At 47.1% G+C, this 14,979-nt stretch overlaps 1 protein-coding gene across 1 annotated transcript in view; it reads right to left on the bottom strand.

Moving 5' to 3' along the window:
* Nucleotides 1-14,979, bottom strand: part of LOC142724080 (uncharacterized) — a 121,594-nt gene that overhangs the window by 11,659 nt on the left and 94,956 nt on the right. Inside the window, 4 exon segments of the mRNA XM_075848955.1 lie at nucleotides 1,937-2,102; nucleotides 3,842-3,890; nucleotides 4,886-5,393; nucleotides 7,280-7,405. Of these exon segments, the coding sequence (XP_075705070.1) occupies nucleotides 1,937-2,102; nucleotides 3,842-3,890; nucleotides 4,886-5,393; nucleotides 7,280-7,405 (849 nt within the window).

Genomic DNA, 14,979 nt, shown 5'->3' with positions numbered 1-14,979 from the left:
AGCGCAGATTTTGCTTGGTGGTAGTTTTGTTTGGGATTTTGCTGGTATTTCAGTTTATGATGTGGGGGCGTATGTAATCTGTGCGGAGTACATCAGGGGCATAATAAGAGGGTATAATAATGGGGTAAATAAATAATTCATAGATATGTGGCCGGTGTCGCACTGATAAATGGTGTCAGATCTTATCTGCTTTTGTAACACTCACATTTTGCATCACCATATTCTGAGAGCCAGAACTTTTTTTTTCCTCCACCGGAGCTGGGTTAGTGCTTATTTGTTGCGGGACAATCTGTAGATTTCATTAGTACCATTTTGGGGTACATGCGATTTTTTTGATCACTTTGTATTTAATTTTTTTGGGCAAGCCAGGTGACCAAAAACCTGCAATTCTGATGTTTTTTATAATTTTTTTTACGGCGTTCGCCATGCGCTATGAATGACAATTTTACGTTATTCTGCGGGTCGGTACGATTACGGCGATACCAGATGTATATCGTTTCTCTTATGCTTTGCAGCGTCTGCACAATAAAATCACTTTTGTTTCAAATAATTTATTTTTTGTCACCAGATTCTGAGAGCCATAACTTTTTTATTTTTCCGTCAAAAAAGCAGCGGGAGGGCTTGTTTTTTGCGGAACGGGCTTCAGTTTTTAATGGTATAATTTTGGGGTACATGCAAATTTTAGATCCCTTTTTTTATTCTGTTTTGTGAGGGGTAGTGACTAACAAACAGCGATTCTGGAATCGTTTTTAATAAAAAAAAATTACGGTGTTCACCGTACGGGTAAAATAGCGTGATATTTTTATAGTTTGGGTCATTACGGACGCGGGGATACCACATATGTGTACTTTTTATGTATTTTTGTTTTTCTTATAATAAAAGACTTATTATAGGAAAAAAGGCTGTTAAACTTATTTTTTTCATGAAACGTATTTTTTTTAAACTTTTTTACAAAATTTTTATTAACTTGTTTTTGTGTCCCACTAGGGAACTTGAAGGCATGAAGCCCTGATCGCTATTCTAATACACTGCACTACCTACATAGTGCAGTGTATTAGAGCTGTCAGCTATTCACTGACAGCAAGCCTATTAGGCTTCGCCTCCCGGCGGGGCCTAATAGGCTTCCGTACTAGGAAGCGATTGTTAGGCTACGGTTGCCATAGCAACCATCGGAACACCCGCGGGTGCTGATGGTTGTCATTAGCAACCATAGCGTGCGATCTAATCACTTATGATGGCCGTTAGAGCACGATGTCAGCTGTGACAAACAGCTGACACCCGCGCCCGTTTCAACCATCGTGGTTGCCGACAGGCTACAAGACACTTCGATGCATCGATCGCGTTCATCGATGGAGTTAATCGGCCGGATCGGAGCCTAGCTCCGGTCCTGGCTGTTGCAGACGGGTGCCGGACAGCTGATTACCGGTGGTGATAGCACTGGCTCAAGCTGAGCCAGCGCCATCACATACACCACGTCATGGAGCTGTAATTGGTCAGTCTGCTTTGACTGACCAATCACAGCGATCGCCGGCAGGAGACCGCTGTGAATGGTCCACTGCCGTCTTACTGTGCCGATCAACTGTCATAAACAGTTGACTGCACAGTTCTGTCACCTTGTCCTTTGACAGGGTGACAGTTTTTAGCCAGGACGCACCGGTACGTCCCTGTGGCTTAAAGCACTTCAATACAGGACGTACCGGTGCGTCCTGGTGCGCTAAGGGGTTAACACTTTAAAGCGCGACTATACCAATTGTGTTTCTGTTTTTATGGAATAATTTTTAAAAACTTTAAAATCTTACTGCATTTTTTTCAGTTCCACTAGGGGACTTGAATGTGCGATCGTTCGATCGCTTATACAATACACTGCAATACTTATGTATTTCATTATTTTTATGGCTTATGATTGATATATTCCATAATTCCATGAATCCCTCACCTCTCCGGTCAGCAGGTACAGGATCTCCAGGGTGAAGTTTAATATCCGCTTCGTAATCTCATTCCTGTCGTCGTCCATCCTCGGTGGGTCATTCAGTAAAAAAGACTGTTTTACATGGGAACATGAGATGCCGGGATGAACGGGAGGGTTCCTGCGCTGCAGACACCTTAATGATAAGAGAAGTGCTAAAATCATAAAGGGGCAACATCATTTCCGAAATATAAAATGTTTTTGGAAAAGATTAAAACATGTTCTCGGAGCCTTCGCCGCACGTCTTTCGCTATAGTGTAACTAAGCTTATAAATTGTCATATTGACATGTCAGCAGTTTTTATCGGTGGAGGTCTGTGCACGGAGACCCTCACCAATCACTAAAACAGAAGCATTTTTGAGTGAGCGCTGTGCCGCTTCGGTAATGAATGGTTTTCCTAGGAAAGCCGAGCAGGAACTAAGTAGCACAGCGCTCACACGAGAGCTTCTGCCGCTTTGTTTTAGCAATCGGTCGGGGTCTCAGTGCTCGGACTTACACTGATCAAAACTTCTGACATGTCACCCCGGATAAGGAGTGATGTATGTCCCCTCCATACATCTCTGCCCTAATATCCCGAAACCTCTTCACACAGAATCTCCGGTCCTCACAAGACCACGTGCTTTGTTCTCCTCGTATCTTCTCTTCACATCATCGTCTCAAAGATTTCTCCTGTGCATGTCCCAGACAATGGAACTCTCTACCCCAACATGTCAGCCTCCCTCCCACCATCCAAACCTTCAAAAGCTCCCTGAAAACCCACCTCTTCAGAAAATCATAGAACCTGCAGTAACCCTGCCGCAACTACTCTACCGGATGAACAGCTACCCTCACCTTCTGTCTCCTTTCCCCCTTCCTTGTAGCTGGACAGCCCTCGCGGGCAGGATCCTCTCTCCTTCTGTACCAGTCTGTCATTCATTAAGCTCATGTTAATTGTCCTAAAATCCTAAATCAATGCTTATTAGGTCTGTAAAAAAGGGCACTGATTCATGAACTCAAGTCTATCATGATCCCATAAAATCTCTAAGTTGGACTATAAGGCCCTACTGTACCTCTGCATGCCTCGGAACTTTATTTGTGTCATGTCCAACCATAAGCCCTATTATACACTTGTAGAGTAGGATAGGTCCATAATACATTGCTCTACGGAGGAGCTTCCCAGCGACATATGCTTCTGTTGTATGGAGCCGCAGGGACTGTTTCTCTGTACAGCCTCTGTGCACATGGCTCTGTCATGTGTACGAGGCCTTACATTGCCCTTTCCCTGGTGACAACATATAATTGTGGGGTGTGTAGGTTGAGGCAACTGGGCCTTTTGCAATCAACGGTCATCTACAGTATCTGCTATTTTTAAAACGGTCAACTTCCCGCACCATGACGTAACTGTGTAATGTGGTAAGGACTAAATTTCCCACACCTCGAGGTACAGTTACACACACAAGCTGAGCCTGCACCATTAGCCACAGGAGTAGACATACCACTGCAATAACCGGGAACGGAGGTAGCTCTGATCTCGGCCGCTTGACCCCTTAGATGCCTCGGTTAACAGCGACCGCGGCATCTAATGACTTTGACAGAGTGAGGGAGGTGCCAATGGTGGTCAGTTGACGTAAGAACTGGCACATGGCAGAGACCCCAAACCGGAGTCGGTATGGCACTGCGTGGAGCTTGTACGGAGATGTATTCCCCTAGAAGCAATGCTTTCTTTTGTGTTCAGGGTGTGTGGACTGTGTTGGACGAGGGGTGGGGGGGGCATTTACGATCAATTTGTAACCTGAGTGGAAGACGAGAGCAAGATTGAGTGAGTAGAAATAATCTTCTCACATCACGTGCGGGGAAGTTGTGTACAGTATAAAAGGGACTAGGAGTCATACATACCGCGACCAGGAACTGATGTGTAGCGGCTCAATACTTGTGACGGCAGGACCTGTGATGACACAATCATGTGATCAGTGTGACGGCTCCTCTATCGGCTGCTTTGTATAGAGAAGAAAATAGAAAAGTGATGGAATTAGTGTTTCTTCTTCTTCTATAGGTTGTCAGCGGGTGTGTGAGAGCTGGGAGGCCTGTGTATGATGGGAGTTATAGTTCTTTCCTCGTATAGCACCATTAGAAGCCCGGAGAGGGTACTGAACAAAGCTATACTGCAGTTTGTAAGTGTTAAAGTTCTCCTTGGGAAATTAATGAAAACATTTTTGGGGCATGCAGCCAGTGGTTGTGTGCCCTTTACGTACCCGCTTGTTCGGGGTCAGTGTATTTGGGTCAAAATAAATAAAAATGACTTTGTAGCCTTGTGGTTGTCTACAGCTGGTGATTCTGGAGCTCCCACCCATGGGCATTGATATACAGGGTGCCGAGGTAGCAGTTGCAGCGGTGCCCTGGTTCCTGAGGGGGCACCGCTACATAAGAGGAAACCAATGTTATAAATAACACAAGATGGAAGAGGTTGATGCCGTGCGTAGATGCTATTGGACTGCTAGAAAGCTCCTCCTGTCAGTTCTGTCTTGGTCCCCATTTTGTCCTGAATTCACTTTAAACCACCGTGAAGGGACAAATGTGTAGGAAGAACGACTCAGAACTCAGCAGTATCAGATCACAATTTGGATGTATGGACACATTTTTTACGTGTCTTTGAAGGGAAGATTTCATGGCTATCGGCTTCATTTTCTGTAACCAGTAGCAATGTTTTGGATCGATTGTCCACCTACCTTTGCATAGACATGCTGAGCACTCATAATACACGACATATGTGTGGGGGTACTAGACATGGCGTTATGAAGGCTTCAATATCGGCACTGGTATCTGGGTACTTACACCAGGTCTGACAAACTAATAGTTTGGTTTTCCCTGAGCTGGTCACAAACTTGCAAGGATTTAATCTAGCATGGTGAGGGCAGAATGGACTAAAAAGTCTCCTCTTACCCGGTGATGTGAGGGGCTGGTGGTCCTCCATCATGACGTCCTTGTAGAGATCCCTCTTACCCGGAGGTGTGCGGTCCCCGTGGTCCTCCATCATGATGTCCTTGTACAGATCCCTCTTACCCGGAGATGTGCGGTTCCGGTGCTCCTCCATCATGACCTCCTTGTAGAGATCCTTGTGGTCTTCTATATACTCCCACTCCTCAATGGAGAAATAGACGGCGACATCCTGACATCTTATAGGAACCTGACACCCAATGAGACAGTCATCATCCTGACACATTATACCTTGTGTTATTATATAATGTCCCAGCATTCCCGGCAGTGTCACCTCTCCAGTCAGAAGCTCAATGATCTTGCGGGTGAGGTCCAGGAACTTCTCATTGTTTCTTTCATGTATCAGTGAGTGAGGTGGAGCCTCCGTGATGGTTCTGCTCCATTTTCCCGACCCATGGGGACGGCTGCTGGGGATCACACACTCTCCAGATGTCTTCTTCACTACTGAGTAATCCTGTATATTTAGAGAGACAATGATTAAAATCACTGATGACTTTCCCAGAATCACCCGACTCTCCGTCTTGTTCATATTTAATAATGGTGGTAAATGCATGTTAGGACTCCCTAGATTACAATTTGGCATACCCACACCTCCTAATTAAACTATAAACTAGGGTGCTAAGTTTTAGAAGCCACACACCGGCCTACCTCCTGCCAACCCTCCTCCTCCTCTATCCCAGCATTGAATGCCAGGCTGCCGGGTCCAGCAGCAGACTGTGCCGCCTGACGGATGACAAAAACAGGTGCCCGCCAGATCAAGCTCCTTTCTCCACAATCTCCAGAGGCGAGATATGCAGGAATTGGGGCTGCTTTAAGTGCAGCCCTGATTCCCAATTCCTTCTTCTGGAATTAGCAGTGAGCCAACTCCTTCTGGAACATTGGCTTTCGCTGGCTGCTAGAGATGAGCAAATCGATTCTATACAAATAGAATTCGGTTCGATTTTCCAAAAAGTTTCTTCAACCAAAATTAACTTCTCAGCCAGACTGTGTGTGTAATAGTACCGAACAACAGAGGGGGAGAAAAAAAAACCTCAAGTAGGGGAGCCGCAGTGAAGTGCGCTGCCAAAGCCAGGCCACAGCAACCAGGAATGGAGTGCAAGCTTGAGAGACCAGATGGGGGGCTAGGAGTACAGCACCATACTCCCTTAATCTTGAAATACTCACCCCGCGCTCGGGCTCCCCGTAGTATCAGCAGGGACACTCCTTCAGAGACTGTCATTCGGTTGTGAGAGTAAGCTGGCATGGTGGGAGTAGGTAGGAACGGCAGGTGACCCCTGTGCTGGCAGGTTACACAGGAGTTAGGCTGCTCTGTTCCTCTTTATAATAGAGCGATTATGTCAAAACCGTTTGCCCTACTCACTTCACTCCTACCCAAGGTCATCATTTGTGTTCCCAAATAACACAGAAAAAAACAAAAACCCAAAAATACATTAGGGGTAGACTAAGAAATAATGCAGCCTTCCAAAAGGTGAAATCTTGCTCTGGGTTTCAATGACCAAAACAACCAGATAATATAAGGGTTATTATATAGGAAAATATCCTACAGCCATGTGAGACCAGAAAGGAATCGACCCTCCATATGGCAATATTGGCTACAGTTGGGCAGGTGTGTAAGTCTGAATCCAGAGGATGACAGGCTGACTTGTATTTTTTTCGACTTATAAAAGACTATCGTCTCGCTTTCTTTTTACAGTCTCAACTAACTGGGGCATCCCTCATGAACTGCGATGCTACACGCCCTTTATAATACATCCCAAGTGTTTGTACGCTATTGCGGATTTTGCGTTGACACCTTATTGATGACCCAAACAGCGATGCCCATTATCCGTGCTCCGATTGATTATAGTTCTAGAACATAGAGCTACATCAGTCCCCACTTCCAGGAGGTCAAAACGAGACTTTCTTGATAAAAGTTTGACGAGAATTTTACATCCCTACTTGTTGCGGATGGGTGGAAGTTTCTGAAACTACGGTCGGCTTGGTCATCATCCACTTCTCCATCTGTACATGTTGACTCCCTCTTATTACTCTGAAACAATTGCTGACTGAATCGGAACTCTTACCTTTCCCGTTGCTCTATCATACCCTCCTCCGCTTTTCTTTTCCTCATTACATGGCACCTACTTTGTTATCATTGGTCCTACAACTTTACTCTTAGTGCATCGGTCACCATGAAACCTTTTTGAGCCTATTGGCTGCGGATCTTCATGTTTTCTATTGCACGGTTCTCGATTTGTTGTACATTTTACAGATGAAACATTATTTTTATATACTCTCCCTCATTGTTTAAATAACAAAAAAGTTCAAGTGTCTTGTGATATAATTCCCAGAATCCCTCACCTCTCCAGTCAGCAGGTAGATGATTTCCAGGGTGAAATATAATATACTCTTGGCAACTCCTTCCCTCTCCTTATCCATCCTCAGTGGATCATTCAGGAAACTGACAGTTTTTATCAGAATATGAGACTACGGGGTCAACGGAGTGTTCCTGTACTGCAGGCACCTTAACGAAATGAACAGAAGTTATAAACTCATACAGCGGGACACTGGGCAGCCCACCTGAGGGATTACGTTAGGCGTAACCAGTGGCGTAACTACCGCTGCAGCAGCCATAGCGGTGGCTACAAGGCCCGCGGCATGAGAGGGCCTGTGCCGCCAGCCAGCACGGCTCCCCCATGCCCAGAGACTTTGCTAGCAGCCGCTATGGCTGCTACAGTGGTAGCGACACCACATTCAATAGTGTCTGCATCCTATGGACGCGGATGCTATTGAACACTATGACAGAGCAGGGAGGTATCTTCCTGCTCTGCCATAGGCTAGGGGTCGCAACGGTCACAATTGTGACCGAGCCTCTAAACCTGGGGGGCTCACAGGGCCCCTGTAGCCACACAGCACTCATTGCACTGGTCCCGCTTCCTGAATGCTGGAGCAAGGAGCTGACATGTAGTGACGTCATCGCGCCTGTCTGCGCCGAGTCACTCACAGCACAGACTGGAGGAGAAGGATCCTCCACCCATTGTGGGAACAGGGATAGGTAAGTAATTATTATTTTTCTATTAGGCACTATGGGGCATTATACTGGGTAGGGAAGGGGGGCCGATATGGTGGCTGCTATAGGAGCATTTTACTATATGGGGGGCATTATACTGTTTGGGGGCATTATACTGTGGGGACAGCTATGGGGGGCATTATATTGTGGGGGTAACTATGGGGGGCCAATATACTGTGTGGGGAAGATATGGGTGGCATACTGTGGGGGCAGCTATGGGGGCATTATACTGTATGGGGGGCATTATACTGTGCGGGCAGCTATGGGGGGCATTATACTGTGTGGGAAAAGCTATGGGGCATTATATTGTGGGGCCACTATGGGGGCATTATACTGTGTGGGGGCAACTATGGGGGCATTATACTGTGGGGACAGCTATGGGGCTTTATACTGTGGGGGCAACTATGGGAGGCATTATACTGTGTGGAGGCAGCTATGGAGAGCATTGTACTGTGTGGGGGCAGTATGGGGACATTATACTGTGTGGGGCATTATGTTGCATGGGGCAGCTATGTGGCATTATGCTGTATGGGGGAATTAGTTTGGGCATTTTACTATATGTGGGCATCTGTGTGGGCATTATACTGTATGGGGCATTATACTGTATGGTGGCAGCTATGGGGGCATTTTACTGTGTGGGCTAAACCGGGTGTGTATGATCGGGGATTGTGTGGGATTAGAGTTGTGGCTTAAAAGGAAAAAAAAATTGCTGCTGCGTGCCATATCAATTGTCCCTCTTTGTGATATCACAGTCTACATAGGGGGCTGTATAGCACTGTATGGGGAGGCTGTATAGCACGGTCTACAGGGGGCTGTATAGCACTAAAGGAGCGGGCTGTATGGCACTATTTACAGGGGGGGCACTATCTACAAGGCCAGGCTGTGTGTGGCACCTAGGGGAGGGTGGCCCAGTCAAAAGTTTGCTACAAGGCCTCGTGTTTCCTAGTTACGCCCTTGGGCGTAACCAATAGGCTGTAAGCCAGCATAGTGCACTACACGTTATCGTGTGATTAGCATACTTGTGGAAGCCTTATTCGTGTGTGATGATGATGATGATACTAAGCAGCCCCCCCATGAATAGTAGACGTGAGAGTGTCGGTTTATCAGTATTTTGCACCTGTGGGATCTCGCCTTCTATAGCGATTGTGGCCTGTCTGCATCCTGTTGGGAAGCGTTGCTTGAACCTGCCCTTGTATCAGGTGAGTATGACCTGTTCTTTTTGTGTTTTTGTAGTAAATATATGTCCCTTTTTGTGTTGTGTTTAAATACCCAGACGTCCCGCAATTCTACTATAGAAGTCCGTGGTGAACCAAATTGGGTTTAGAGTGGCCATAAGTAGCCCAGTTTACCATGCAGACCCTGTCCCACTGCCAGCATCTTAATCCAAGAGGGTTTTCCGCACCACATACGGGGTCGTAAGCATAAAGCATGCACGATAATCTAACATTAACATCAAAAGAAACAAACGTGTCTGAGCAGCACACTATAACCTCACCCGCCACTGCCACCATTACCCAAACGCCACATCTGCCGGGTTATCAATACGTTTCCTGCCAGAGATGCGATTACTAAATATTTTTCATTGGAAGTCAAAACTGAAAACGATCTCTACTGTAAAAGTGAAATCTCCTGCTGTATGGTGAAATCCCCGACCCCGCTCTAGAGACCCTACTGTGTGATACTGATATATACCTGTACAATACACACAACACCGGTCACTACATGTCATACATACCCGACCTGCACCTCATATGTGGCTGCTCAATACTGACTGCAGGAGCTGTGATGACATCACGTGATCAGTCACATGGGGGGGCGGAGCTAAACATTGTATATACTACTGACTGCAGGACCTGAGATGACGTCATGTTATCAGTCACATGAGGGGGCGGAGCTCAGCAGTGAGAAGCTGCGCTGTGACGTCTCCTGTACTGTGTGCTTCATATAGAGGAGAAGAAAGTGAAGTGATGAAGTCAGGGCTTTCTATTTTTCTGGGTGAAAGAAATGAACTAACTCCACCATCTTGTTCTATATTAAATTTTGTCATCAATATTATTTTGATGCTTAAAGAAATATATTTTGCTGTGTACACAAAAAAGACTTCCAAAACCGTACAGGGGGATCCACGGTCCACCCAATCCCGCAATCCACACCGTTCTGTAGAAGAAGCTAGGGCAGAGTTTCCCCAACTTTTTCGGACTCGAGGCACCCCAGGAAAAAAAAATTCCTCATGGTACCCGAACCAAAAATTGTTTAGAGAAAGACAGGCAGAAAACGGCTAAAAACAAGCACTACACTCTAAGGGTATGTTCACACAGTATTTTGCAGGCAGAAAATTCTGCCTCAAAATTCCCTTTGCCGTATTTTTCGCCCGCGGCCATCGAGCGCCGTGGGCAAAAACACAGCGAAATATGTTTTCTCTGCCTCCCATTGATGTCAACGGGAGGTCAGAGATGTAAACGGCCGAAGATAGGGCATGTTGCTTCTGAAATCAATGGAAGGCATTTTGGCGCGTTTTCCGAAGCGGTCAAAAAACGTATAGGGGATGCTCACACAAAATTTTTTGTAAGGCTGGGTTCACACGACCTATTTTCAGGCGTAAACGAGGCGTATTATGCCTCGTTTTACGCCTGAAAATAGGGCTACAATACGTCGGCAAACATCTGCCCATTCATTTGAATGGGTTTGCCGACGTATTGTGCAGACGACCTGTAATGTACGCGTCGTCGTTTGACAGCTGTCAAACGACGACGCGTAAATTGACTGCCTCGGCAAAGCAGGGCAGGGCACTTCTTTGCCACGTAATTTGAGCCGTTCTTCATTGAACTCAATGAAGAGCAGCTCAAGATATACGAGCGTCACAGACGCCTCATATATTACGAGGAGGAGCATTTACGGCTGAAACGACGCAGCTGTTTTCTTCTGAAAACCGGCTGTCATTTCAGCCGTAAATGACAGCTAGCGTGTGAACATACCATTAAGCAGAAAAAATCTGCCTCAAAATTCCATCAGGAATTTTTTGAGCCAGATTTTGAATTGACAGCATTATTTGAAGTTTTTTTTCAGTGACATCATGGGCAACTCCTGAAGCGGAATCCCCGTCCACAGCGTTGCCGACACTGTTACCGGGGATTCCACTCCAGCAGAAGTCCCTGACGTCTCTGTCCATTTATGGACAGTGACGTCAGGGGCTTCTTCTGGAGCCGAATCTCCGGCAACGCTGTGGACGGGTATTTCGCTTCAGGAGTTGCCCCGGATGTCACTGTCCATATATGGACAGAGACATCAAGCGCTCCGTCCAGGAGTTGAATCCCCGGCCACTGCGGGATCCCGCTCCTTCAGGGAGCTACAGTGGCGCTACCTATAGGAAAGGGGGGTTAGTGTGCCATCTACGGAGGTGGGGGGAGCTAACTACAAGGGGGCTGCAAAATATCTCCTCCTCCTCCTCACATGCATTTCACGCTGTGAGGAGGAGAAGAGAAAGCACAGCCATGGCAGTGGTTCAGGTGAGCGTCGCAGCACCCCTGGAGGGTTCTCACGACACCCCAGTTGGGAACCACTGAGCTAAGGAGACAACTATGTACAATGAATGCTGCTCCTGGATTGGCTGGATTTCAAGCTCATGTAATAATGTTGTACGTTAGAAATGTTCAGTCTAAGGCATTGTTCACACAGCATTTTCCCCGCGCGCGTTTAAAAAATGCGTCGTGTAAAAAAATGAGCAATAAGGCCAATTCTTGGCGTGGAAAACGTGACGAAAACGCGTAAAAAAACAAGACAAAAAACATGTAAAAAACCCATGTACTTTAAAAAAAACGCTTTGCAACAAGGCCTTATGCTATAAAACCCCCCTTATCTGCTAGAGGGGCGCGTGACATGTATCCTTCACCTCATCTATTGTAAGCGATAAATAATACTGTACATATACACAACATCTTCTCGTGGTTGTCAACAGTTGTGTGAGAGCTGGGAAGCCTGGACTTGCTGGGAGTTGTAGTTCTCTCTTATACCTCCTCCCTTTAATGTCCTCTGATATCCCATAACAGTCTGGACATGCTGGGAGTTGTAGTTCTTTCCTTTTATACCTCCTCCTGTAATGTCCTCTGATATCCCATAATAACAGCCTGGACATGCTGAGAGTTGTAGTTCTCTCCTCTTATACCTCCTCCTGTAATGTCCTCTGATATCCCATAATAACAGCCTGGACATGCTGGGAGTTGTAGTTCTCTCCTCTTATACCGCCTCCTGTAATGTCCTGTGATATCCTATAATAACAGCCTGGACATGCTGAGAGTTGTAGTTCTCTCCTCTTATGCCTCCTCCTGTAATGTCCTCTGATATCCCATAATAACAGTCTGGACATGCTGGGAGTTGTAGTTCTCTCCTCTTATACCTCCTCCTGTAATGTCCTCTGATATCCTATAATAACAGTCTGGACATGCTGAGAGTTGTAGTTCTCTCCTTTTATACCTCCTCCTGTAATGTCCTGTGATATCCTATAATAACAGCCTGGACATGCTGAGAGTTGTAGTTCTCTCCTCTTATACCTCCTCCTGTAATGTCCTCTGATATCCCATAATAACAGCCTGGACATGCTGGGAGTTGTAGTTCTCTCCTCTTATACCGCCTCCTGTAATGTCCTGTGATATCCTATAATAACAGCCTGGACATGCTGAGAGTTGTAGTTCTCTCCTCTTATGCCTCCTCCTGTAATGTCCTCTGATATCCCATAATAACAGTCTGGACATGCTGGGAGTTGTAGTTCTCTCCTCTTATACCTCCTCCTGTAATGTCCTCTGATATCCTATAATAACAGTCTGGACATGCTGAGAGTTGTAGTTCTCTCCTTTTATACCTCCTCCTGTAATGTCCTCTGATATCTCATAACAACATCCTGGACATGCTACTGCTCTCTGCGCTGGTGGCAGTGTGGCACTAAGTACAAGCTTGTGGGGTGGTTCAGTGGCACTAAGCACAAGGGGGAGGGGGGTTGTGTAGCAGTAAGTACAAGGGGGGGTGTGGCACTAAGTACATGAGAGGGCTGTGAGCAATATTTACAAGGGGGGCTGTGTGTGGCACTATCTAAAGGGGGCTGTGTGGGAAGCTTTCACAAGGGGCTGTGTGTGGCGCTATCTACAAGGGGCTGTGTCTGGCGCTCTCTGCAGGGGGCTGTGTGTGTGGCGCTATCTACAGGGGGCTGTGTGTGGCGCTATCTACAGGGGGCTGTGTGTCACTATCTACAGGGGGCACTGTGTGGCGCTATCTACAGGGGGCACTGTGTGGCGCTATCTACAGGGGGCACTGTGTGGCGCTATCTACAGGGGGCACTGTGTGGCGCTATCTACAGGGGGCAGTGTGTGGAGCAATCTACAGGGGGCTGTGTGTGCTGCTATCTACAGGGGGGCTATGTGTGCTACTACCTACAGGGGGCTGTGTGTGCTGCTATCTACAGAGGGGCTGTGTGTGGCGCTATCTACAGGGGGCTGTGTGTGACGCTATCTACAGGGGGGCTTTGTGTAGTGCTATCTACAGGGGGCTGTGTGTGTGGCGCTATCTACAGGGGGCTGTGTGTGTGGCGCTATCTACAGGGGACTGTGTGTGGCGCTATCTACAGGGGGCTGTGTGTGGCGCTATCTGCAAGGGGGCTGTGTGTGGCGCTATCTACAGGGGGCTGTGTGTCACTATCTACAGGGGGCTGTGTGTCACTATCTACAGGGGGCTGTGAGGCACTATCTACAGGGGGGACTGTGTGTGACGCTATCTACAGGGGGCTGTGTGTGACGCTACCTACAGGGGGCTGTGTGTGATGCTACCTACAGGGGGCTGTGTGTGGCGCTGTCCACAGGGGGCTGTGTGTGGCGCTGTCCACAGGGGGCTGTGTGTGGCGCTATCTACAGGGGGGCTGTGTGTGACGCTATCTACAGGGGGGCTGTGTGTGACGCTATCTACAGGGGGGCTGTGTGTGACGCTATCTACAGGGGTTATATATTTTTTGAAAAAAAAAAATATTTTTAAAAACTGGATATTTTGGAGAGCGCTCCTCAGTAGAAGAATATGCCAAGGGGTGCTGGTAAGCAGGTTTATTTGTACAACAAAGGATGGACAACGCGTTTCAACGCAGAACATGCATCTTCGTCAGGCCAAAAATAAGTACTCAAACCTGCTTACCAGCACCCCTTGGCATATTCTTCTTACTGAGGAGCGCTCTCCAAAATATCCAGTTTTTAAAAATAATTTTTTTTTTCAAAAAAGCTATAACCTCTATTTTCCTGTGGCTCCATTTTCTTGACGCCGGTACCTGGATACGGAAAGCTGCAACCTGGCTATTACAAACAGCCTTCTGCACTAAGCTGTACCTGCAAGTACGAGCTTCTATGGTGAGCCTAACTACTTACCTCTACCATTCATTGCCCCACCTATCGAGCTTTATCTTGCACCATGTGGCGCTGTGTATATTTTTCACTTCTCAGACATCGCTATCTACAGGGGGTCTGTGTGTGGCGCTACCTACAGGGGGCTGTGTGTGGCGCTGTCTACAGGGGGCTGTGTGTGGCGCTATCTACAGGGGGCTGTGTGTGTGGCACTATCTACAGGGGGCTGTGTGTGGCGCTATCTACAGGGGGGCTGTGTGTGCGGTGCTATCTTCAAGGGGGCTGTGTGTTGTCTCTTAAAATTTATTTTCTTGCTGTTCCATCTGGCATGACCGCCAGAGGACGATGGTAGTCGGGAGACGAGATCTCCTCCCCTAGATACATACAATATTACTGGTGGCCTTGAGGTGCCTTTTCTGTAGATGGCTGGAAGCTGACACACCGGGTCTTGACCTGATCGTGTTACGTTTGAAGCAGTTATTAGCTCTTGAAACGGTGGAGGTGGAAATACGGAAAGAAGCGGGAGCTAAGAAGCTATTTGCTAAATGGCGAATCTTTATTGAATCGCAATGCACAGCTGCCGAGGCGGCAGAAATTGTTATGCCCTTTAGGCACACTGC

This window comes from Rhinoderma darwinii, unplaced genomic scaffold (assembly GCF_050947455.1).
Source record: "Rhinoderma darwinii isolate aRhiDar2 unplaced genomic scaffold, aRhiDar2.hap1 Scaffold_570, whole genome shotgun sequence".
NCBI lineage: Eukaryota > Metazoa > Chordata > Amphibia > Anura > Rhinodermatidae > Rhinoderma > Rhinoderma darwinii.
The sequence above is the reverse complement of the archived record's forward strand: the minus strand, read 5'-3'. Positions and strand labels throughout refer to the sequence as shown.